This window comes from Callorhinus ursinus, unplaced genomic scaffold (genome assembly GCF_003265705.2).
Source record: "Callorhinus ursinus isolate GAN/ISIS: 27379988/994484 unplaced genomic scaffold, GSC_fseal_2.0 scaffold90, whole genome shotgun sequence".
NCBI lineage: Eukaryota > Metazoa > Chordata > Mammalia > Carnivora > Otariidae > Callorhinus > Callorhinus ursinus.
In genome coordinates this window covers 2,223,178-2,249,022 of record NW_027397152.1, presented here as the reverse complement: position 1 = coordinate 2,249,022, position 25,845 = coordinate 2,223,178, and the positions used below count along the sequence as shown (strand labels likewise).

The window sequence follows — 25,845 nt, the reverse complement described above, 5'->3', positions numbered from 1 at the left end:
TGGAAGCAAGAGAGAAAGCAGGAGGCTGCTAAAATAATCCAAGCATTAAAATGAGTAGTGGAGGTGGTAAGAAGCAAATGGGTCTGTATATATTTGAAAGTAGGGCCAATGGAACAGAGGAGTCCAGGAGGATTCCAAGATTATTGGCTTGCATAACTTTAAGAATACAGTTGCCATTAATTGAGGATGAAGACTAGGAGCTGTTCTTTTGGTGGGGGAGTGGGGGGTGGAATCAGGAGCTTAGTTTTCATCATGTAAATTTGAAATGTCTATTACACATTTATGTAGGCAATTGACTATTTTTTTTAAAGATTTTATTTATTTATTTGAGAGAGCGAGAATGAGAGAGAGAGAGCACATGAGAGGGGGGAGGGTCAGAGGGAGAAGCAGACTCCCTGCTGAGCAGGGAGCCTGATGCGGGACTCGATCCCGGGACTCCAGGATCATGACCTGAGCCGAAGGCAGTCGCTTAACCAACTGAGCCACCCAGGCGCCCTAGGCAATTGACTATTATATGTAACGTAGCTTTATTGAACTCTGAGAGGCACTGTTTTAAATGCATTGCCCTCAGTCATTCTTGTCCTCAGAGCAACCCAGTGAAGTGGATTTTTTACAGGTGAGTAAACAGGGCTTAAGTAACTTGCCTAATGTCACAGCTAATGAGAGAGAGCTAGAATACAAATCTAGGCAGTCTGACTTTAAAGCCCATGGTCTTAATCATTAAGCAAAATCGATTCTCGGAGGATGCCTGGCACATAGTAGTAGGCAGTCAACAAGTATTACGTCAGTGAATGAATGAAACAAAAGGCACAGATGGGCTGCTATCTTCAGAGTCCTCCTATGTTCGTCATTTTTCTTGGTGGTCTCTGACACCACGCTTAAGTTTAAGGGAGAAAGATTAAAGAGGAGTGCCTAATGCTAGTGACAACGACTCTCAGATGGTTTGGTTTCTACCAGAAAGGCCCCGTTTAAACCGAACGCAAAAGCTCGGCTTTTAGCGCATTTATTCACACTAGGAGTACTTCGAGCAGCCCAATTTCTGCTTCAGGCAACATTAACTTCGCAGTAATCTACCAGATTTCGCTGGAGAAACCTAAAGAGGAACTTTTATGCGCAAACTTTACAGCTCCCGCACGCATGCGCTCCGCCGAGGGGAAAGTGGTTACTACGGCTGCGCAAATCGGTGGCCCGGCCCTTCCCCGTCACATGTCGGGGGACCGCGGCGTGGCGGCGGCTGTGGCGGTAGCGACGGCAGGCCGTAGGGCGGTCGGAGGGTTTCCGGTTCCGGTGTAACGTTCGGGCTCCGTCTCAGGGGCTGAAGTTTGTGAGGTGAGTAGTGGCCCCGGGCCCTGGGAGGGTATCCTCCTGTCTGAGCGGCGAGGGCCAGGGCGCACTCCAAGGGGAGGACCGAGGCGGGAACGTTCAATGGGAAGGAAGCCGAAAGAAGTACAAGGTTGTGAGGGAGAATGGGTTGGAGTGAGATTGTGGGGAGGAAAAGGGCGGGGGCGGGAAGGGGACGGGGTGGGGAGACTAGCTCTAAGATGAGTTTGGGGAGAACAAGGTGGGGTAGGGAGCCGGTCGGAGATAAGGGAGAGGGCAAACAGAAGTATGGGGTTGCAGGGGGGAAACTCAGGTTATAGCAAAGAAGAGCACGAAGTAAGGAAATTCTTCACAAGATTGGATTCTGCTACCTGCTCATTCAGACATCCTTCTGCCTTCCTCTTCTTCCACCCCCACCCCGCCGCGCCCCAGGCAGTTACTGTTGAACGTTTGATTAGTGACAAAGCTGGTTACTGTTTGAAACTTTTATTTTTGCCCACTGGCTGTTTAGTTTCCTAGAGGATTGGGTAGAAGTTGAATACATTTGTTAGTATGGTACTTGGGCACACATTTCATCTGATACAGTCGTACCTCATTTGTTGCTTTGGATTTTCAAATTGTTTACACTTTCTAGCCCATGATTCAATTCTGGTGGAATATAAGATCCATTAAGGCGAGGATTGTCTGTTATGTTCATTGTCGTATGTTTCCTCAGCACACAGTACACTACTTGATATCTAGTAATTATGCAGTACTTATTGAATGATTAAGGATGTTTTAGATATGGGAATTGGCCTCATTTTGTGAAATGAGTAAACTGAGGCACAGAGGAATTACTTGCCCCAAAGCTGGCAAATAAGAGTTCAGTGTTCCAGATGTTCAGCGTGAACTGTTTCTTCACTCTCTTTGATCTGAGTATGCTTTTTTTGAGTAATGCACATTTAATATGTAGAGATTTATAGGCTGTACTGCTGTCTCATGAGAGGTGAATAGAGCTGCCACAGAATTATTCATATAACGTCCCTGAGTCACAAAATCTTTCACTCCTATTTTCATGACTTTAATCTATAGCTTCCTATGGTTATACCAAAATTATACTGTTTAGCAACGGGTCTTATGGAAGATAAACCTGCCAAGAAAGTAGAAATTAATCAGACTATCTTTTAGGAGAAAAGATGTCTTAAAACATCTTGAAAGATTGACTCCCAGAGACCCTGATTTGTAGCACTGCTGGGAGGAAGTTTGCTTGGAAATTGAGGTCAGTGCTGTTTATTGACTTTTAGGCACTTACAGAGAAAGAGAAATAAAATTTTCTCTATGCTTATGAGGTTTGCTATTTAAGTGGGAGAGCAGAATGTAAACATGAATAATGTTGAATTACACTAACTTGCATTAAATAACAAAGATTTGTTGTAGAAGGTCCTTTATGATAGTGAAGGGAGAGAGAGAAAGTACATCCAAAATGAGGGTATTCTTTTCTGAGCTGAGGGATTAATCTTAGGAAATCTATTGACAGATCCTGTAGAACATGAGAGAAAAGGATCTGGGTACAGAATTTCCACAGGGATGAATATGACTATAGAAATATGTGACAACATACTTAAGGATTAGGAGCTAGCTTGCTTGCTTGCCTGCTTGCTTGCTTGCTTGCTTACTTACTTACTTACTTACTTATTTATTTAAAGTAGGCTCCACACTCAATGTGGGGCTTGAACTCACAACCCTGAGATTGAGAGTTGCATGGTCTACCAACTGAGCCAGCCAGGACCCCCAGTATTAAGAGCTTTTTTTTTTTTTCTTAGCCGGGGGAAGGCCTATGGGAAAGGGAGAAAGAATCTCAAGAAGGCTCCACAACCAGTGTGGAACCGGATGTGGAGCTCAGTCCCATAACCCCAAGATCATGACCTGCCCCAAAATCAAGAGCCAGATGCCTGACTGACTGAGCCACCCAGGCACCCTGGATTATGAGCTTTAATATAGGATGACTGACCTGGATAAGCCCACCTTTTTTTTTTTTTAATTCATCCCTTAAAAGAAGGGAAACTTACAGGTTAAGGCTGTGTTAAGGAATGCCTGCCTGGAACCAGGAGGAATAGAAAAGCTGGTCTCTGAGGGTGGGCTTTCCAGTCTTGTTTTCAGGTTGTATGTTTGCCAGTCCTTGTTATGACAGGATCAAAAAAGAAGCTAGAACTCATTTCTTAGACTACATTATTCCCCGGGGTTTCCTTGTTTATTCCACAGATTGCAGTGATCCACTGATACTTACTGAGTTAGGATTACAAACAGAATGTGGTTCTATCTGCTTTGAAGTATGGGTTTTAGGGAAAGTATTTGGCTTGAAATGAAGTGCAGGCACTTGCTTGATTGAGATGGCATTCCTGATAATACTAAACATTGCCTGGAATGGTCTTTTCCTACCCTCTAACAGAGCTTTTTCCTGGTTTCTTTTTAGGTGCAGTTCTGAATCCCATTTGAGCTACCCTCCTTTTCCTGAAGAATGGCACTGTCTAAGAGGGAGCTGGATGAGCTGAAACCATGGATAGAGAAGACAGTGAAGAGGGTGCTGGGCTTTTCAGAGCCCACAGTGGTCACAGCAGCACTGAACTGTGTGGGGAAGGGCATGGATAAGAAGAAGGCAGCTGGTATGTCCTTTTATGAATCTTTGGACTTAACGTATAGCATGATCCTAAACACTGCTTTGAATTTCCCCAAATTCTCTGTTGGGAGTATCTGAAAAAGATCAGGCCACATTTTATTTTTTCCTGCATTATAATGGAAATAGCCTAAGTGACTAATTTTGCTTTTTTTCTTATTTTGTATACTACTCGTGACATACTTTTTTTTTAATATAACCTCTACACCCGACATGGGGCTTGAACTCATGACCCTGAGATTGAGATGCCTGCTCTACCAACTGAGCCAGCCAGGCACCCTATTTATGACTTATTTTGAATCTCCGACTGACTTTCTTTAACCAATGTATTGAATTAGCTAAGTTATATTTACTTAAGAAATATGCTAAAGTAGATAGGTATGTTCAGGTTCAGATTGACATCTAAATATATCAAATTCTCTGAAAAAAAACATGAAAAAAGTTGAGGAAGGTAGAATTTGTTTATGGTAGTCTCCTATAGCTTGCCCTTTGAGAAGAGTTAGGATGATTATTCATCCTCTTTTTTTTTTTTTTTTTTTTAAATTTTACTTATTTACTGGGCGCCTGGGTGGCTCAGATGGTTAAGCGTCTGCCTTCGGGCTCCCTACTTGGCGGTGAGCCTGCTTCTCCCTCTTCCTCTCCCTCTACTGTTCCCCCTGCTTGTGCTCTCTCGCTCTCTCTGTCAAATAAATAAATAAAAACCTTAAAAAAAAAAAAAAAGATTTTACTTATTTAAGAGAGAGAGTGTATGAGCAGGGGGGAGGGGTAGAGGGAGAGGGACAAGCAGGCTCCCCCCTGAGCAGGGGGCCTCCTGACCAGGGACTTGATCCCAGGGGCCTGGGATCATGACCTGAGCAGAAGGCAGACGCTTAACCGACTGAGCTACCCAGATGCCCTATTCATCGTAAACTTTGATAGTCAACCTAAATAGGTTGCTCTGGCTATGCTACTTCCTACTGCAAAAAATTCTAACTGTACTTTTACCTCAAAAGGTAAGGTCATTCAATGTAAAAGGATTTATGGGAATCCTACAAAGAACTTACGACAACATTTCCCTCCCTCCTGGGGATAAAATTTCAGTGTTGGTATCTGTTATATGCCTAGTATTGGACTAAGTACTCTTATTTTTCAACCCTTCCACACCTTTTTTTCCTGTCAGACCATCTGAAACCTTTTCTTGATGATTCTACTCTCCGATTTGTGGACAAACTGTTTGAGGCTGTGGAGGAAGGCCGAAGCTCTAGACATTCCAAGTCTAGCAGTGACAGGAGCAGAAAAAGAGAGCTGAAGGTAGGTTACAGTTAACTATCTGATGAGTTTAGGAGTGTTTTGAATGGTAACAAAGTTGCTGAGCTTACGTGGCTCACACTTTGATATTCACTGTTAGAATACATAATATTCAAGAGAGTTACTTAGACATTAAAGGAGAGGAGGTGAACTTGTATTATCACCATCTTGTGGTGATGAACTCCTAAGTTCATGGGTTGAAATACTCCAAGGAAACAATTGGTAGCTTTGTCCTTTTTCATGTACAGTTAGGAGTTTTTGGTTCTTATATTTGCCTATGTCTCCTCCACCCTTCCCCTTGCTACTACCTATAAATTGATTGCTCTAAGATTTTATTCTTTGGATTATTTGATAACTAATAGATTGATTCAGAACGTGACTCCACTGCTGTAGACCTCACTGTTTCTCCTTTCAGAGGTTTCTCTGGAATGTACCTGTAGATGGGATACCTAACAAAAATTATTATTTACTCTATGTCCTGAGAGCCTACTGTTTGCTATATAGCAAATTGCTGGTCATCAGGCCCCATGAGTGGAGTTCTTAAAAGGACCATCATTACTGTCTTACCTCCTTCACTTTTTATTCAGTAATTGCTGATTTGTCATGCCTTCTTTTAATATTAGCAGCTTCAGGTGGCTGATTTCTCTATCTCTTTTCTGTCTCTTCAATTAAAAAAGTCTTTTCTGTGACTCCCATCAAACCTTCCAAAGTGCATTTGATATCTTGGCTATCCTATTGCTATTCCTGAGACACAAAGAGTGAATAAGCAATGTCGGCTTGGTCCCAGGCCAGGCTATGGTACCAAGAGAAATAGAGAATTGTGTGCCTTTTGTGTTTAAGGCATTGTAAGGTGTTCAGAGGAATGAGAAATAGTCCTTGCCTTAAAGGAATTTGCAATTTAAGGGAGGGGAACAACAAAATACAGTCACAAATTATAAATCTAAGTAACAGTTTCATATGAATTTTAGGGTTGACTGTAGAGTCAGACTGACATTGAATTTGTTACGTTTGAGGGGGAATGCTTGATCCACAATATACACAGATCTGTGGAGTGAAGTTAGTGCTATAATAGGACATGTGGCTGTGTTAAGTGCTGAGGCATGCTGTGAATGAAGTGACTACATTGGGTGGGATTAATAAAAATGGTTTCTTGAAGGAGGTATCTAGATAGCCTTGGGATATGGGTCCCATTTTGGTCCATTCAAGTCCCCACCCCACACAATATATTATGGGAGAGTCCTTTTTCTTGAACTGTAGGAGTTCCAGGAAGCGCTCGCCCCTGGCCGAGGATATGTCCTTGCAAAACACGAGCCCTCCTAGTGAAGAGGGGATGTCACCCAAAGCCTACCACCGGTGTGTACATTTGCTTTTTCCCATTGTCCCTTCCAGTTGGCCACTCTTGGTCCTGTTAAATTCACCTTGCAAATTAGTCAACATATTTGAGTTCCCATTGTTTGATGAGAACAAGTGTTACTGGGGAATACTGAAAAAGAAAGAGAAAACCCCTGTCCTGGAAGAGCTTAGACTCTAATTGGGAGAAAGTACTAACATTGAAAGACTTAACACTTGGCAAGCAGAATATCAGCGATATAATTTTATGTAGTATGAACCCAGGTCTTAAGTGCTAAGAAGATGTGAAACAACAGTTTGATCGGAGTGGGATGAGATTATTTATGAGGAAAACATCCTGGAGGAGGTGAGTTTCAGGCAGGATTTGGAATAGGGGTGTGGAAAAGTTGAGGGAAATCATTACAAATGTAGGCAGTAGCATTTATAAAGACTGAGATGGGAACATTTATAAGGACATGGAGATGAAATTTGCTTGACTGGAGTAGGAGAATGATGAAGTTGGGTGAGATGGTCCATTTGGTGGAGGGTCTAGAGGACTCTGGGAAAAGCCACAAAATGCTGATAGGGACTAGGATGATTCTTCCCTTCTCCCATGGGCAGGGAGACAACTCTTCTTTCGTCTTGGGTTTCCTTAGGAAGTGTTTGGTGATGACTCTGAGATCTCCAAGGAATCATCAGGAGTAAAGAAGCGACGGATACCCCGTTTTGAGGAAGTGGAAGAGGAGCCTGAAGTGATCCCTGGGCCTCCCTCAGAGAGTCCTGGTATGCTAACTAAGCTCCAGGTGAGTAATTAGGAACTGAAAGCGGTGATTTTATGAGTTGAAGAAGCAAGAGATGCATAGGTCCAGATTTGTTGTGACCTTAATTTGAATTAGTGGTTAGCATCGGGGAAGACTATTGAAATGAGCACCTGTTATGTGGCAAACAAGGTATAGTATATACATCATTTGCCCAATTGTGTACATCATTGGATCATTGAGAAAATAATTGAAATAATCAGAACTCGGCTTGATAGCGGAGGAAAATTTCCAAATATAATGCAGAGAGGAGATGATATAATCCACTAAAAATAATTTCAAGTTGACTTTGTTGGGGGGGTGTTGTGGGGTTTTGGTTTTTGTTTTTTCTTTAGGTGTTATTTATTTAGAGAGAGAGCGCACATGCACGCAGAGAAGGGCAGAGGGAGAGAATCCCAAGCCGACTCTGTGCTGAGCACAGAGCCCAGCACAGGGCTCAATCCAAGGGCCAAAACCAAGAGTCAGATGCTTGACCATCTGAGCTGCCCAGGCGCCCCGACTTCGTGGTTTTTTTTTTTGTTTTTTTTTTTAATAGGAATTATCTGGGGGTGCCTGGATGTCTCAATCAGTTAAGCGTATGCTTTCAGCTCAGAACATGATCCCGGGGTACTGGGATCAAGCTCCGTGTCAGGCTCTCTGTTCAGCAAGATGTCTGCTTCTCCCTCTCCCTCTTTTCCTCCGCCCTCTCATGCTCTCTCTCTCACTCACTCTCTCTCCCAAATAATAACGTCCTTAAAAAAATATTTTTTTGGGGGGCGGCGCCTGGGTGGCTCAGTCGTTAAGCATCTGCCTTCGGCTCAGGTCATGATCCCTGGGTCCTGGGATCAAGCCCCGCATCGGGCTCCCTGCTCGGCGGGAAGCCTGCTTCTCCTTCTCCCACTCCCTCTGCTTGTGTTCCTGCTCTCGCTCTCTCTCTCTGTCAAATAAATAAAATCTTTTAAAAAAAAAATTTTTTGGCGGGGGGTGCCTGGGTGGCTCAGTTGGTTAAGCGACAGCTTCAGCTCAGGTCATGACCCTGGAGTCCCAGGATCGAGTCCCTCATCGGGCTCCCTGCTCAGCGGGGAGTCTGCTTCTCCTTCTGACCTTTCCCCCTCTCCTGCTCTCTCTCTCTCTCATTCTCTCTCTCAAATAAATAAATAAAATCTTTAAAAAAAAAATTTTTTTTTGATACCATTATAAACAGTAAATATTTCTTGTACCATTTAAAATTTCTTGGAAGGGAAATAGAATATATACATAGATGTTTATGGAAGGGTAGATGAATTTCTTTTTTTTTAAGGTAGGGAGGGGCAGAGGGAGCTGGAGAGAGAGAATCTTAAGCAGGCTCCACGCCCAGCACACAGCCTGTCGTGGGGCTCGATCTCGTGACCCTGAGATCATGGCCTGAGCTAAAATCAAGAGTTGAACACTTAACCTATTGAGCCACCCAGGTGCCCCTGAATTTGCTTATTTATACCTATATATGATATTTCTGCAAGGAAAAAAACTGGTACTGGTGCTTTATAGAGAATAGGGGTGGAAGAAATCATAATATACCCTTTTGTACTTTTTTTGCATTTTGATCTATGTAAATATATCACCTACTAAAAAAAAATGTTTAAAAAGTAAATTCTAAAGGGGCTCCTGGTGGGCTCAGTGAGAAGAGCATGTGACTCTTGATCTTGGGGTTGTGAGTTTGAGCTCCATGTTGGGTGTAGAGATTACTTAAATAAATAAAACTTCAAAAAAATTAAAAATAAATTTTAAAAAATACCTTGAAGTACCTTGGGAGCAAGGTCTCCTTTGGAAAATTAAAGAAGGGTTATTTGATTGTATTCTCAAAGCTTATCATTTTCATATTCTTTAGGACAAAAGAACGGTTTTACAGAGGCTAGGAAGCAGGTCTTTGCTTTATTGTCTCCAGTTACCCAAAGCAGGCATTCATAAAAAGTATGATAATTTGGGGCACCTGGCTGGCTCAGTTGGGAGAGCATGCATTCTTGATCTCAGGGTCCTGAGTTCGAATCCCATGTTGGGTATAGAAATTCCAAAAAATAAATAAATACACTTTAAAAAAAGGTATGATAATTTGTGTGGATTCTGTTAGGAGTTTTGTTGAAATGCTCATAATAGTCTTGTAGTGTAGGTACTGTTTTTACCCTTTTTAGACACTTGGAGTTTTAGAGATTAAATGCCATGTCCAAGGTCATACAAGCATTAAGTGTCAGAGTTAAAAGTCAAGCTTGGGTTTCTCTTAACCTGAGTTGTGTTTTTTTTTTTTAAAGATTTATTTATTTATTTATTTTGAGAGAGCTAGGGGAGAAGCAGTGGGAGAGGGAGAATCCCAAGCAGACTCCATGCTGAGCATGGAGCCTGTCACAGGGCTCCATCCCACAGAGACCATGACCTGAGCCAAAAACACGAGTCGGACGCTTAACCTGAGTCTTAACCATCAAGTTATGTTACTACCTAACATGCCAATCCTTCAATAGGATGATGGGTTGAAAAGTTTCGGTGCTTAACTATATAGCTTATCTTTACTAAATTTTGTAGCCAATCATACAGGCAGAATATGATGGGTTCATTAGACCTGAAAGCCTTTTGCATTTAGGAACCTATATAGGAGAAATAAAGATGTTGAGGTGCCTGGGTGGCTCAGTTGGTTAACAGTCTGCATTTGGGGGGCGCCTCGGTGGCTCAGATGGTTAAGCGTCTGCCTTCGGCTCAGGTCATGATCCCAGGGTCCTGGGATCGAGCCCCACATTGGGCTCCCTGCTCAGCCTGCTTCTCCCTCTCCCTCTGCCTCTCCCCCTGCTCATGCTCTCTCTCCCTCTGTATCTCAATGTCTCAAATGAATAAATAAAATCTTAAAAAAAAAAAAAAAAAGAGTCTGCCTTTGGCTCAGGTCATGATCCTGGAGTCCTGGGATTGAGCCCCACATCAGGGGGCCTGAGCAGGGGGCCTGCTTCTCCTCCCTCTGCTGCTTCCCCTGCTTGTGCTCTCTCTGTCTCCCTCTGTCAAATGAATAAATAAAATCTTTTAAAAAGAGAGAGAGAGAGATGTTAACAGTTTTTTAACTTCTCCCCCATCGAGAACAGATCAAACAGATGATGGAGGCAGCTACACGACAAATCGAGGAGAGGAAAAAACAGCTGAGCTTCATTAGCCCCCCTACACCTCAGGTATTATGAAAAGAAGACTCTTTAGCAAAGAATTTCTTGCCGTCCACTCATTTGAGAGTCTGGAAGGTGACTGCATGTTCCACCCCACAATCTGTGTGTGTGTGTGTGTGTGTGTGTGTGTGTGTGTGTGTATTTGTGTGTGACCTGTCTGCCTGTCTAATTCTTCTGATTCTGACTTCTTTTTCTCTGGCTCACAGCCAAAGACTCCTTCTTCCTCCCAACCAGAGCGACTTCCAATTGGCAACACTATTCAGCCCTCCCAGGCTGCCACTTTCATGAATGATGCCATTGAGAAAGCAAGGAAAGCAGCTGAACTACAAGCCCGCATCCAAGCCCAGCTGGCACTGAAGCCAGGGCTCATTGGCAATGCCAACATGGTGGGCCTGGCCAATCTCCATGCCATGGGCATTGCTCCCCCGTGAGTATATATTTCATGGAACCTCTTGTTACTTCTGAACCTGGAGAAGCAATAATGAAAGTTAAAAAGAACAAAAACCTGGAACATTACTGATTCTCTTCTTCTAAGGAACTTACGTCATTTCTTAGTTTTATATTTATTACATATGCTGAATAAATAGCAGTTGAATTCTTTGAGCTTCCTTGTTGCAGAATTTATCTTCTTTTTACAATTGGTAGAACTGAGGTTAAGATTATTCATCTATTGTTGGATCTAGGAATAGAACCCAGTCTTCTGTGTGCCATGGCTGTAAACAGTAGCCTCCTTGGTAGTGTATGCAGCCTGTTGATTGTATGGGTTGCCCTAAGGGACCTTGGAGACAGCCCTTTCCAGTGGATATTGAGGTCTGACCTCATGCTATCTCCAATCTAGGCTGTAGACAGGTATGCGGGGTGCCTTTGGAAAGCCCCAGGGCACAGTAGCCAGGGTCCACATTGGCCAAGTCATCATGTCTATCTGTACCAAGTGATTGAGGCCCTACGCAGGGCCAAGTTCAAGTTCCCTGGCCGCCAGAAGATCCACATCTCCAAGAAGTGGGGCTTTACTAAGTTTAATGCGAATGAATTTGAAGACATGGTGGCTGAAAAGTGGCTTATCCCAGGTGGCTGTGGGGTCAAATACATCCCTAATCATGGCCCCTTGGACAAATGGAGGGCTCTGCACTCATGAGAACCTCGGCACTGCCCCCTCCCTATTCATGCCCACCAATAAAATCTACTTCCTGTCAAAAAAAAAAATCCAGTCTTCTGGTTCCTAACCCAGAGCCAAATCCATTAAATCACAGTGAGTGATACCAGATCTGAGCGTTCTCTACACTGGGTAAAGATGAGAGACTACACATACAATTGGTTTGGCATATTATGTCTGACTCAGAAATTCAGGAGTGAAACAGGATTGCGAATTCTTATCCATGTAATATATATATAAATTCACTTCATCTGATTGTATTCTATACTCAAATATTTAGTTTGATGTTTTCAGTCAAGGTGTTTACATTCACTGATGGGCTTTTGTTCCCTAGAATTGTGTAACCTATTATCTTTGTTGGGTTTGATTTATTTAATTTTTTTTGTTTTTGTTTGCTTTATTTATTGTCCCATGTGATATTTATTTCTTTGTGGGCTATTTCTCAGGAAGGTGGAGTTAAAAGATCAAACTAAACCTACACCACTGATTCTCGATGAGCAAGGTCGCACTGTAGATGCAACAGGCAAGGAGATTGAGCTGACACACCGCATGCCTACCCTGAAGGCCAATATTCGTGCTGTGAAAAGGGAACAATTCAAACAACAGCTAAAAGAGAAGCCATCAGAAGACATGGAGTCTAATACCTTTTTTGACCCCCGAGTCTCAATTGCCCCTTCCCAGCGCCAGAGACGCACTTTTAAATTCCATGACAAGGGCAAATTTGAGAAGATTGCCCAACGATTACGGACAAAGGTACCTGGTTTAGAATATAACCTAGAACTTCGAAGAAATTAGGAAGGGGACAAAGGAAATTCAATACAGTCCTAAAATACTGTCAACCCAGTTCTCTAAGTTTTAGGCAATTAGATACACAAGTAATAAAGCAATTGACTAATTTTTAAAATACGTCATTTATTCCTGGAATACTTGATTTTTAGCTGATTTGTCTTCTTGATTATATTCTGCTTACGTGGAAATAAAACTCGAGTTTGAAAACTCAAAAACAGTGGAAGGAAACAATTCAGAACACTATGAGTAACTGAGGAAAGCTAGCCTGGTATTAACATTTACTGCAGATAAATTAACTCCACATGTGGAGAGTTGAATTGACTGTATATTCAGTGAGTTTTGCTCTTGTTTTCATCCTCTAAGAATGGTGTTTTCATAAAATTCCATTTCCGTATATTTGCTGTAGGCACACACTGGGGTGAAGGGTGGTGATGAGAGTAGTTGTATGTAAATCAACTAAGGATAAAATAAAGTTGAAGGTTCTTCTGAGCTTTCAGAAATTATGAATTCTTTGCATTAGGCATAAAGAGTTCAACAAGAGAGTGCTTTAAAATTTGGGGTTCTATCGTGTCCCTGTTTTCTGTCATTCCACTTTATCTTCATGTCTTGGTTTATCTTCAGGCTCAACTGGAGAAGCTGCAGGCAGAAATCTCACAGGCAGCTCGAAAAACAGGCATCCATACTTCAACTAGGCTGGCCCTCATTGCTCCTAAAAAAGAGCTAAAGGAAGGAGATATCCCTGAAATTGAGTGGTGGGACTCTTATATCATCCCCAATGGCTTTGACCTGTGAGTTTGTTAGTTAATACCTTTTAATAAGGCTAGAGTTTTATTGGGAGAGTACTCATGCATTAAGTAAAATTTTTAAATCTTGGGAAAATAGGTAACCATACACAGACCGTGTATTTGTGAAGAATATGTTGTATAGGTTTTTTTTTAGTTTTGGGGGTTAATGTAGGAAGGAACAGGCACAAATAATCTAAAAGAGAAAGGATGTAAATTTTATATTTGCTTTGGTTATACATAGTTACTTGTTTTCTTAATTATATTTTTCTGCTACTTACAATAGGTTTTTATATTTCTTAAAGATCCAGTCTTAGAGGGGCACCTGGGTGGCTCAGTCATTAAGCGTCTGCCTTTGGCCCAGGTCATGATCCCAGAGTCCTGGGATCGAGTCCTGAATCGGGCTCCCTGCTCGGCAGGCAACATGTTTCTCCCTCTCCCACTCCCCCTGCATGTGTTCCTGCTCTTGCTGTCTCTTTCTCTGTCAAATAAATAAATAAAATCTTCAAAAAAAAAAAAAATCCAGTCCTAGAATAGAGAAAGGATTCTTTTTTTTTTTTTAAGATTTTATTTATTTATTTATTTGACAGAGAGAGAGATAGTGAGAGCAGGAACACAAGCAGGGGGTATGGGAGAGGGAGAAGCAGGCTTCCTGCCAAGCAGGGAGCCCGATGCGGGGGACTCGATCCCAGGACCCTGGGATCATGACCTGAGCCGAAGGCAGACGCCCAACGACTGAGCCACCCAGGCGCCCCTAGAGGAAGGATTCTTAATTGATGGGGGAGAGAATGGTAAATAAAACATTTAAGATACATTTGGAGAGCTTTAATTATATCTACTCTATAATTCTGATACATGGCTTTAAGAGACTATGTTTCAGCGTTTCCCCTTACCCTTCCTTTGTCAACCACTGTCCCAGGGAGTTTTGTTATTAGTGAGAGAATGTGACATCCATCAGCGATGTTAGGTAGGGAAAGGGTTGAGAATGACTGGTGTAGAGAGTATGTCCAACCTTAGTGGAAGCCAGTTTTCTCATCTTGAAAATTATGTGTAATATATTTACATGTTGTAGATAAACACTAAAAAGTGCTAGAACACATTATGGAGAGTGCATTTTTTCATTGTGTTTCTTAGACTTCCTCTCTCGGAATTGTCTCTACCCACATATCTTGTTTTCCCTTCTTCCTCCAATTTTAGTACAGAGGAAAATCCCAAGAGAGAAGATTATTTTGGAATCACAAATCTTGTTGAACATCCAGCCCAACTCAACCCTCCAGGTAATGTATAGATTAGTCAGTTAAGGCTCTAGAGAAGTATTATCCAACAGAACGTAATGTGATATGAACATGTTCTCCCACCTGTGCTGACCATACAGTACCAACTATCCACTTGTGACTATTGAGCACTTGAAAACAGTTGCACTAATACAACTGAAAGACTAAATTTTAAATTATATTCCATTTTAATTAATTTCAATTTACATAATGTATGAGTGGGGCATCTGGGTGACTCAGTTGGTTAACATCTGACTCTTGATTTCAACTGAGGTCATGATCTCAGGGTTGTGGGATCAAGCCCTGTGTCAGGCTCTATGCTGGGTGTGGAGCCTACTGCTTAAGATTCTCTCTCTCCCTCTGCTACTCCTCGTATGCATGCACACGCTCTCTCTCTCTTTATAAATAAATAAATCTTTAAAAATAGACAGATAGTGGGTGCCTGGGTGGCTCAGTTGGTTAAGCCACTGCCTTCGCCTCAGGTCATGATCCTGGAGTCCCGGGATCGAGTCCCGCATCGGGCTCCCTGCTCAGCAGGGAGTCTGCTTCTCCCTCTGACCCTCTTCCCTCTCATGCTCTCTATCTCTCATTCTCTCTCTCTCAAATAAATAAATAAAAATCTTTAAAAAAAAAAAATATAGACAGATAGAGGGGCGCCTGGGTGGCTCAGTCATTAAGTGTCTGCCTTCGGCTCAGGTCATGATCCCAGGGTCCTGGGATTGAGCCCCACATCGGGCTCCCTGCTCAGCGGGAAGCCTGCTTCTCCCTCTCCCACTCCCCCTGCTTGTGTTTCCTCTCTCACTGTGTCTGTCTCTGTCAAATAAATAAAATCATTAAAAAAAAAATCAGATAGATAGATAGTGTATGAGTGTGGCTATTGGCTACAGTATTGGACAGTACAGCTCTAGAGCATTGAGGCCTACTCCAGAGATAGTTTCACTGATGTATAAAACAAGTTAGGTTTTAAAAATCATTCTTGGGATGCCTGAGTGGCTCAGTCGGTTAAGCATCTGACTCTTGATCTCAGCTCAGGTCCTGATCTCAGAGTTGTGAGTTGAAGCCCCACATTGGGCTCCACACTGGGCATGGAACCTACTTAAAAAAAATTTAAAAAATATATAAAAAGCATTCTTATCTTTGACTCTCAACTCCATCTTGTACACCATTACTAAATACCTGTCCTTCTTCAGTCTTCTTTGTCTTTTGTAGCAAAAGCCTGTTGGCTCACTCAGAAGAGATAGGTTTTAGTTGTGGCTATGTTTTTAACCAGCTGAATCCCTTGGGTAAATCACTTAGAATACAACTTTCTCACATGTAGAGATAATATTAACTGTTACGTCTTCTTCAAGAGTTATGCAGATCATAAAAGATTTTAACACTTTCAACAGATTTGGGATGAACAGAGGAGATAATACCTCAATTAGTAAATTTGGAAAATAGATTGAGACTTTGATGTAATACAGTGTATGATAATCACTGAATATTACTTAATCAGAGTCTACTTAGATGTCATCAGTGTGGATCATTAGGACATAAGGGATTTTGTTTGTTTTAAAAAGTTGAGAGGCACCTGGGTGGCTCAGTGGAGCATCTGACTCTTAGCTTCGCCTCAGGTCATGATCTCAGGGTCGTCGGATCGAGGAGCCCCACGTCAGGCTCCACACTCAGCGGGGAGTCTGCATGAGATTCCCCTTCCCTCTCCCCCCCCCCACTTGCGTGTGTGCACCCTCTTTCCATAAAATAAGTAAATCAGTCTTCAAAAACTAATGAGAAGTTGAGGGGGTGCCAGGCTGGCTCATGTCAGAAGAGCTTGTGACTCTTGATCTCAGGGTCATGAGTTTGAGCCCCACTTTGGATGTAGACATTGCTTAAATAAATAACCTTTAAAAATAATAATAAGTAAAATTAAATAAAAAAGTAAACCTGCTTTGGGAGTCTAGAGGATTTTCCCCAGTCCCTATAACTCTAAAATTATAAATTTCATCATCTTAGCCCCACCTACCCCAAATCCTCATGCACTGCAACTAGAGCAGCTCTCATTTTATTTTCTGTATTTGCCACTTTTCATTGATTAAAGGGTTCAGCTGCTTCAAGGAAAAAATTAGAACACTCTCATGAGAGATAAGAATGCTTTTTAAAAAATGTAACATACTACTATTAACACAACCTAAAAATAATAACAGGGCTCCTGGGTGGCTCAGTCGGTTAAGCATCTGGCTTTGGCTCGGGTCATGATCCACACCCCACATTAAAAGAAACTTTAATTGTTATTATTTTTTTTTTAAGATTTTATTTATTTGAGGGCGCCTGGGTGGCTCAGTTGGTTAAGCAACTGCCTTCGGCTCAGGTCATGATCCTGGAGTCCCGGGATCGAGTCCCATATCGGGCTCCCTGCTCGGCGGGGAGTCTGCTTCTCCCTCTGACCCTCTTCCCTCTCGTGCTCTCTATCTCTCATTCTCTCTCTCAAATAAATAAATAAAATCTTTAAAAAAAAAAAGATTTTATTTATTTGAGAAAGAAAGAGCAAGCGAGAGAGTGTACAAGCAGGGGGAGGGACAGAGGGAGAGGAAGAAGCAGGCTCCCCACTGAGCAGGGAGCCCCATGTGAGGCACCTGGGTGACTCAGTCATTAAGCGTCTGCCTTCCGCTCAGGTTATGATCCTAGGGTCCTGGGATTGAGTCCCGCATTGGGCTCCTTGCTGAGCAGGGAGTCTGCTTCTTCCTCTGCCTGTCGCTTTCCCCTGCTTGTGCTCTCTCTCTCTCTCTCTGTCTTTCTCACAAATAAATAAAACCTTTAAAAAAATAAAAATAAATAAAGTTTCTTTTAATGTGATTGATATTCACCTACATTCCTCTAATAGGCTTATTGCTTTTGTACTTTGATTTCTCTACCTGGCAGTTGACAATGACACACCAGTTACTCTGGGGGTATATCTTACCAAGAAGGAACAGAAGAAACTTCGAAGGCAAACAAGGAGGGAAGCACAGAAGGAACTACAAGAAAAAGTCAGGCTGGGCCTGATGCCTCCTCCAGAACCCAAAGGTACATATCTTAGAGGCAGGGAAGAAAGGGTGGTATGTTTGTTTATCTCTGTAATTCTAGAGGAATTTTTACCTCGCTCTATATTTGTGTGCTTTCCGTTTCTCTGAATCATTCATTGATGCTTTTCTTCCTTTCCTAAATTTCTACAATCTTATTAAGACAGGTCAACATATTCACTGTAGAGGTCATTTAAGACTTATTTTTAAGTATAAAAATATATAACATTGTGATCTTCCTGGAAAAATAATGGTCTTGAAATTCATGAAGATAGTAGCTGCAGTGTGTGCACGAAGTTGTTTTGTACATAATTATTAATATTTGAAAAATGAAAATACTGTTAAAAGAAACCTTCACTCCTATAGTTCCCATTATCATTCAGTAATATTTTGAGCGAGCACTGTTATATGTAGGATCTTTAACTAAATGCTGTGATCAGAGTGAAAAATACCAAAGAAATTAAGTTCCTTTATCTTTCATAAATTTTCAAGCAGTGTAAGTAAATGTATACCAACTATTTAGATTGTGTGTCCTTCCACAAATGCTGGGCTTTTCAAGATAGGGGTTTCTGGAGCAAATGAGCTTTGAGCAAAGATTTGAAATAGGTAAACAGTATGAATTGAGAAGAGGTGACAGGTTATCCAGCTGGACAATTAATTGTTTTCTATCCTTTCTCCACGTGCAGTGAGAATTTCAAATTTGATGCGAGTATTAGGAACAGAAGCTGTTCAAGACCCCACGAAGGTAGAAGCGCATGTCAGAGCTCAGATGGCAAAAAGACAGAAGTAAGTGCCATGGGATTGGGTGGAAACCCAGGGCAAGTACCTTTCCCATACTCTTCTGGGGGGATCCATATTTGGAGGGAGGGGAGAGTCCTCTGTTGCTCTCTCTTTCCCTCAGCTTTGCCTCTGATCTTCAATGCCTTTCTCACTTGTGGATGTCCTTCCTGTCACGACAGAGCGCATGAAGAGGCCAACGCTGCCCGAAAACTTACAGCAGAACAGAGAAAGGTCAAGAAAATTAAAAAGCTTAAAGAAGACATTTCACAGGGGGTACACATATCTGTATATAGGTAGGTGTCCAATCTGGGCCAGCCTTTGCCTTAGAAATACCAAAAATTTTCCAAGTGCTTGAGGCAGAATCACTGTGGTCTAAAGCACACCTAACATCAGTCCCTACTCTCTTCTGTGACCCCAGCATGAATCAGGAGCTAATAAATCTTTTATAATGAGGGAGGTTTAAAGACTTACTCTTCTATCTCTGAGGCTTTTCAATGAACCAGTACTAGTTCTGAAGAATGAATGAATGAATATACCTGTTGAGACCAATCTATGAACTAAGGATCATTCATCCTTTGTGAAATATAACCTATTTCTCCAGGAAGCATTAGAAGTTCCTTTATTCAGAAACTATATTCTTATCCTCACTTTTGTAGTAATCCTTTTATTTCCACTCCAAAGTACATTTTATACATTGTAAATATTTTCTATTTTCCTGTTGATTTAATATTTTCATTTTATTTTATGTTGAGTGCATGTGTACCTTCCATTTTTTAAAATGTGCTCCTTTTCAATAACTAGCTCTTTATTATGAAAGTGATAAATTATTATAAAAGTAGTGAAAGCTTATTAAAAATTTTTTTTAATCTAATACAACAGAAGCCCTTACTGAAAAAGTCCCCTTCCTACTCTGACCCCTTAACACCGTAGGTAATTGTGACTAACAGTTTTTTGTGTACCCTTATAGAAATTTTCCATGCATAGCATTCTGAGTACTTTACACTCTAAGCATCTAGGAGACAAAGAATTTGTTGATCATTATACTCAAGAACAATTAGCTTACACATATTTTTGGATGATGGTAAATACCTCACTTTTCTTAGAGTAAATTTTCATTACCTGTTATTTGTTGTAGGGTGTACAATACTAGTCTTTGGAGTATAAGGCAGTGGAATTACTTCGAGACTCATTGATTCTACCTTTCAAGCATTAGCGTATTTGCTTACTTCAAAGGCCTTTGTTTTTAGAGAGAAAACCATTTTGGATCCATCTGTTTATTTGCCATTCCATTCAGGCAGCTACTGATGCTAAAACAAAAGCCATAACTAAACTTTCCCTTCTCCAGAGTTCGAAATTTGAGCAACCCAGCCAAGAAGTTCAAGATTGAGGCCAATGCTGGGCAACTGTACCTGACAGGGGTGGTGGTACTGCACAAGGATGTCAACGTGGTAGTAGTGGAAGGGGGTGAGTCTGAAAAAACTGAGGGAGACCATCCCCACGCAACCCTAGGCCTTGAAGTGATTAGAATGGTGGGGAGAAAGGAGGAAAAGATGAGAGTTTTAGAGCCATACCTGGGTTTAATATCCTGGGCCTCTGTTTCTGTGTTTATTAGAGTAGAAGGACCTAAGATATGGTTCCTGGGATTGCTTCAACTACCACATTAAGGTCTGAGTAATGAATGAGCTCAGAGGTTCTTTCTACTTCATCATCTTCCACAATTCTGGCAAAATTCTCCTTCTCTGTTTCCAGGCCCCAAGGCCCAGAAGAAATTTAAGCGTCTTATGCTGCATCGGATAAAGTGGGATGAACAGACATCTAACACAAAGGGAGATGGTGAATGGGGGTTAGAGGGAATTTAGTGGGAGGTGGGGATGGTACTCTGTCCATTCATCTATTCCCTCCCAGTGACACTTGCTCACACTAGATAATGTTTAGGAATTTTAGAAAGACCCATTTGGACTATGAACATGGTAGACATTCATATAGTATTTATTATGTGATGATATGTGTGAATGTTAGTTTTTCTTCTGCCTGACCTTCAAGGTCAGGTTTCCCTGACTTAAGGTTTCCCTGTCTGCCTGGTTACTGGTTGTGGGAGTGTATTGAGTTTGTGAAAATTCAGCTATAAATATTTTTTTTTAAAGATTTCATTTATTTATTTGACTGAAACAGAGCGTAAGCAAGGGGAGCGGCAGGCAGAGGGAGAGAGAGAAGCAGGCTCCCCGCTGAGTAGGGAGCCCGATGTGGGGCTTGATCTCAGGACCCTGAGATCATGACCCAAGCCAAAGGCAGACGCTTAACCAACTGAACCACCCAGGCGCCCCAAGCTGTGCACTTATATGTGCATTCTCTAAGTATTTTTTGAAAAAAGCTTTTTAAAGGGTTGAAGGCAAAAAAAAAATGTACACTTTTATTCTTTTGCCCAACTTTATATATGTATAAAATAAAAAATATAAATTACATGTATATATTTGATACCCTCCTGACAGTCATTCTTCCATCAATATTCATTCTTCCCTTCTTTGAAGACCTGGGTTAGCATTTAACATGCACAGAGCGCCTTACTTTTCTTAATTTTACCGAACTTTGGCCCTCTTAAATTTTTTGTCCTTACTTAAAGTAGTTTTGTGTCCTACTTACTTAATGTACACTTTTTACTACAGTTGGCTTTTGTTTTGCAAGGTTTCTAAGATACTTTCATTTAGTTTATCTGCCCTCTTCCACTAGATTAAAAACTCCTTGATAAGGGACCCTATCATGTTGGCATCTGAAGCCTGGCTCTCAGAGTGCTTAGGACAAGTTTGTGGGTTTTGTTGTTGTTTTAAGATTTTATTTATTTGACAGAGAGAGAGTACAAGCAGGGGGAGCAGCAGGGAGAGGAAGAAGTAGGCTCCCGCTGAGCAAAGAGCCCAACGTGGGGCTTGATCCCAGGACCCTGGGAACATGACCTGAGCTGAGGGCAGACGTTTGACCGACTGAGCCACCCAGGCGCCTCTTAGGACAAGTTTTTATTGTTGATTGCTTGTCCTTTATTTATCTCCTTATTCCCCTACCTGGGGCAGCTCTTGATATATGTAGGTGCTCAGTAAATGTTGTATTAATTAATATCTCTACCTGTTTGGAGCTTTCGGTCTAATTTGGGGGAAATAAAAATAAGAGAAGACATTTGACCCTGATACAGGACAAAGGGGGGACAGTATTTAAAAGAATTGAGATAGACTTGAAAACTCTGTTTAGAACCTAAATCTTGGTCTCTAGTCTAAGTCTAGAGCAAGATTTAGCTATATTGTCTTTTCCAGATGATGAGGAATCTGATGAGGAAGCTGTGAAGAAAACCAACAAATGTGTACTAGTCTGGGAGGTAGGTAATCTTCTGATAAACATTGAAGCAGAACTTTAGCTAATTCCTGGTTGTTTATACCATTCTAATGGAGCAGTGGAATGGTAAAACTAAGCAATGGCTGATTCCTTAAGTAATTCATTTTTCTTTTCGGAATTCATTGGTAAACATTTGGCAGCAGATTCTTCCTGATTATATTTTAGTTAAATTGATGAGTTACATAGTATATGCCACCTAGGGGAGAGTATGGAAAACTGGTGGCAGGAATACAAATTCTCGACCAAGTCGTTTATTTCACAGTCATGGATATGAGATGTGGGAAGAGGGAAATGAATCATTGTGGGATTTTTTTGGTCTGGATATAATGAAAGAAGTACTAGACTTAAGAATATAAAGTTGGGAGTCTGGGCAGTACCACTCATTAGCTATTCAACTGGTCAAGACACTTAACATCAATTACTGTTGGTTTATCTACAAAATGTGGATATTATTTTCCCTTTCTATTTGTCAATTTTTTTCTGAGCAGAATTAGATTACTATGTAATAGTGCTCTGTAAAATGGAGCTTGTTTGTGGTTATACAGTTCCCTCATCCCTGAAATCTTAGCGAACCAGTATTCGTTCTGAAGAATGAATTAATGAATATGCTTATTCAGGCCAAGGTGTGAACTAAGGATTATTCATCGTTTGTGAAGCATAAAATACCATCCTGTTTTTTCAGGAAGCATTAAAAGTTTCTTTCTTAAATAATTATATCCTTATCCTGATGTGTTGCAGTAATCCTTTTATTCCCACTCCAAAATACATTTTTTACATTGTAAATATTTTCTACCTTTGTGTTGATTGAATGTTTTCATTTTATTCTTTTATGTCGAATACATGTATATCTTTTATTTTTTAAATGTACTTATGTTTAGTAATTAGTTCTTTATTACAAAATTATTATTTCAAAAGTGGTAAATGCTTATTAAAATAAATTCTAATAACAGAGAAGAACACTTACTGAAAGGGTCCCCTTCTAATTCTCTGATTCTTTAAGACCACTCTTTATAGGCAGTTGTTAATGTTCTTCATGTATCCTTTTTTCTTATCCCAGACTCCTCCAATTTATGCATACAAATTAGATCATAATAACCATTATACCCCACCTGCATATTTAAGATCCCAACCCCTTCATCTCTTCCAGTTTCTCTTCCATTTATCTCTGAGAGTCCACAGGAATTGTATTTCAGGTTCAGAAACAAGCCAGGTTCTACTCTAGCTTCTTATTGGAATTTGATCCCTGAGAATCTCTTGAGATAGCACTTTATGACTGCTATTGCTGCTGGTGCCTTTGGCAAGATTGCGGTTACACCCAGTACTGTATGTTTTTCTATTGTAGTTCTCTTCAGGTACCCCCCTCACTGCTCCCACTCCCCTCTTCTCCTCACCTTCATACTGTTCTTGGTCAGTGGACCCCAAAGCCTCCTCCTTGTATACAGGGTCTCACTGAGGGGGAAAAGCTCTCTCCTTTAAGGCCCAAATCTAGTCGTAGAGGCCTGATGGGTAAGTAGTTCATCCCATCTCACGCTCCGTAGTCCTTCCAGACTTGCTCCTTCATCCAGGTATCAGAGCACAGAATTCCTCATCCTGCATTCAGTCAAAAGAACTGAAACCTTTATGCCTTTAAATTCATGAAGACTCACACAAATATCTAAGGGGGTGGAGGTTAGAATAGCTTTTACCATAAAACCATGCTCAGCTAGGCACATTGCTACACAAATGTTACTAGGTTTTAAAGATTCGTTTATTCAAGGGGCACCTGGGTGGCTCAGATGGTTAAGTGTCTGCCTTTGGCTCAGGTCATGATCATGGTCCTGGGATCGAGCCTCATGTGGGGCTCCCTGCTCAGCAGAGAGTCTGCTTCTCTCTCTCCCTCTGCCCTTCCACCCCACTTGTGCACACACAATGGCCCCGCCTCTCTCTCTCAAATAAATAAAATCTTTAAAAATAAATATTTATTTACTTATTTGAGAGAGAGAATGTGTGTGCATATGCACACGGGAAGGGGGAGAGGGAGAGGGTGAGAATCTCAAGCAGACTCCCTGCTGACTGCCAGAGCCTAACTCGGGGCTTGATCTCACAACCCTGAGATCATGACCTGAGCCGAAATCAAGTCGGATACTTACTGATGGAGCCACCTAGGCGCCCCGAAAATGTTATTAGGTTTTAGAAAAGAGTGTTCTCTCTGATTTAAATTAGAAATTGCAGTGTTTTGGGGCACCTGGCTGGCTCAGTTGGTGGGGCGTACAACTCTTGATCTCGGGGTTGTAGGTTGGAGCCCCACACTGGGTGTAGAGATTACTTTAAAAAATAAATCTTTCTAAAAAATTGCAGTGTTCTTATTACAGATTTTGTCTCTTTCCCAGGGTACAGCCAAAGACCGAAGCTTTGGGGAGATGAAGTTCAAACAGTGCCCTACAGAGAACATGGCTCGAGAGCACTTCAAAAAGCATGGGGCTGAACACTACTGGGACCTTGCGCTGAGTGAATCTGTGTTGGAGTCCACCGACTGAAACTACTGCGAGCCCTTGCCTCTCCCCTCCTGCCTTTGTCTCTTCAGTCCTCTCATTCTACTACCCAACCCGGTCCCACATGTGTGTGTGATCTCAGAACTGTGCCAAGCTGACATTGGGACAAAGGGAAAACACCTTAGTCCTTTCCCCAGTCAGCCTGGCGCTGCCCTTTATTCCCCTTATGTGCATATGATTAAAGAGTTATTTTTAAAGTTGGTATGATATTTTTCACACACTTACAGGTATTGGAGTTTGGGTCTTCAGGTGATCTTTTCTCCCAACTTCTAGCAATTGCTGTGGAAAAAGAAAATTTTGTCAGTGATACCTGTGTATATATAAGTGGATGGATGGATGGATGGATGGATGGATATGTATTTTTGATGTCTGATGGAAATTTCTCATCTTGGAGCAAGGGTGATAAATACTCTTTTCCTGGAGCAGAGTAAAGCAGGAGGTGTTAAATGGGTAAAAGAGGGTGGAACAAATGAGTGTCCATCTGTTAACCTTCAATAGAGTCACAGGGCAGATTACCTCTGGTCTTGACTGTAGTCTTAACAGAAAGTCATTGCTTCAAACAGGTGCATATATGAGAATGTGTGTTGTAGGTGAAGTGAGCACAGGGAGAGTCCAAGGAGGATGTTATGGGTCAGTTTGTAAAATGGAATAGGATTCAGGAATTTAGCCTATTTCCTCTCTTTACTAATTAAAAAAAAAAAAAAAAAACTTTTTCTAAAAGACAATGAGTAGTTTCTTTTTTCTTTTCCAATGAATCTGACTAGATGTGGTTCTGTTTAAGAATGTAATGTTTCTGGTTTGATTGTAGGGGTATTTAGGTCAGTGTAAGTATCCATTGAAGTCCAAAATTCTTACCATATCTACACTTCCATTTCATGTTGCCTGTTGAGGACATACTGGGAATGGATTGAACACAGGAGCCATTAGAGCTCCCCTAACTTCCTCTAGTTGGGGTTTACCAGGAAGTGGTGTTGGAAAATGGATACTTGATCAGAAGTTAAAACATTCTTTATTATAAAATTAGCCCTCTTTGGGTGCCTGGGTGGCTCAGATGGTTAAGCGTCTGCCTTTGGCTCAGGTCATGATCCCAGGGTCCTGGGATCGAGTCCCGCATCAGGCTCCCTGCTCCTTGGGAACCTGCTTCTCCCTCTGCCTCTCTCTGTCTCTGTCTCTCTCTCATGAATAAATAAAAAGTTTAAAAAAAAATAAAAGCCCTTTTTAAAAAGTTTTATGTGTTTCAGGTCCTAGTTAGGGTTCCAATTTTAAAACAGTATGAGAGAGCTTTAGGATAAAAGAGGTGGAAGGGGACAGGGACTGCTAAAGGCCTTAAGGAAAAACTAGTATCTCTTTTTAGAGATAAGTAAACTATAACCCAGACAGGTGAGGTTAATTAATTATTCCTGGAGCAGGATGAAATCTGAAAAGCTCACCAGGCCTCAGCAATGCACTGGGTACTTGCTAGTAATCATCTCTGTATCTGTGAGATGGGAGCCAGAGAATTAAACTTGTTTTTGGTATTTCTTGATTTAAGCAAATCCAGGGGGAAAATTCATTGTCCTAG

At 41.4% G+C, this 25,845-nt stretch overlaps 1 protein-coding gene and 1 pseudogene across 4 annotated transcripts; both read left to right on the top strand.

The window, feature by feature from the left end:
* Positions 1-377: 377 nt before the first annotated feature.
* Positions 378-24,481, top strand: PRPF3 (pre-mRNA processing factor 3). 4 transcript variants are annotated; one of them, XM_025858354.2, is made up of 16 exons: positions 378-1,329; positions 3,773-3,962; positions 5,133-5,263; positions 7,246-7,392; positions 10,485-10,568; positions 10,766-10,986; positions 12,159-12,465; positions 13,123-13,289; positions 14,481-14,560; positions 17,456-17,599; positions 18,282-18,381; positions 18,555-18,668; positions 19,721-19,839; positions 20,125-20,208; positions 21,675-21,736; positions 24,123-24,481. In XM_025858354.2, the coding sequence occupies exons 2-16, from the start codon at positions 3,818-3,820 to the stop codon at positions 24,267-24,269; spliced, it is 2,052 nt and encodes a 683-aa protein (XP_025714139.1). In that variant the 5' UTR covers positions 378-1,329; positions 3,773-3,817; the 3' UTR covers positions 24,270-24,481. The 4 variants fall into 4 exon arrangements, with proteins under 4 accessions (XP_025714139.1, XP_025714140.1, XP_025714141.1 ...); XM_025858355.2 differs by having other exon boundaries at positions 1,317-1,453; XM_025858356.2 differs by lacking the exon at positions 378-1,329 and adding an exon at positions 2,556-2,578.
* Positions 11,241-11,350, top strand: LOC112813376 (small nucleolar RNA SNORA70; annotated as a pseudogene).
* Positions 24,482-25,845: the final 1,364 nt, after the last annotated feature.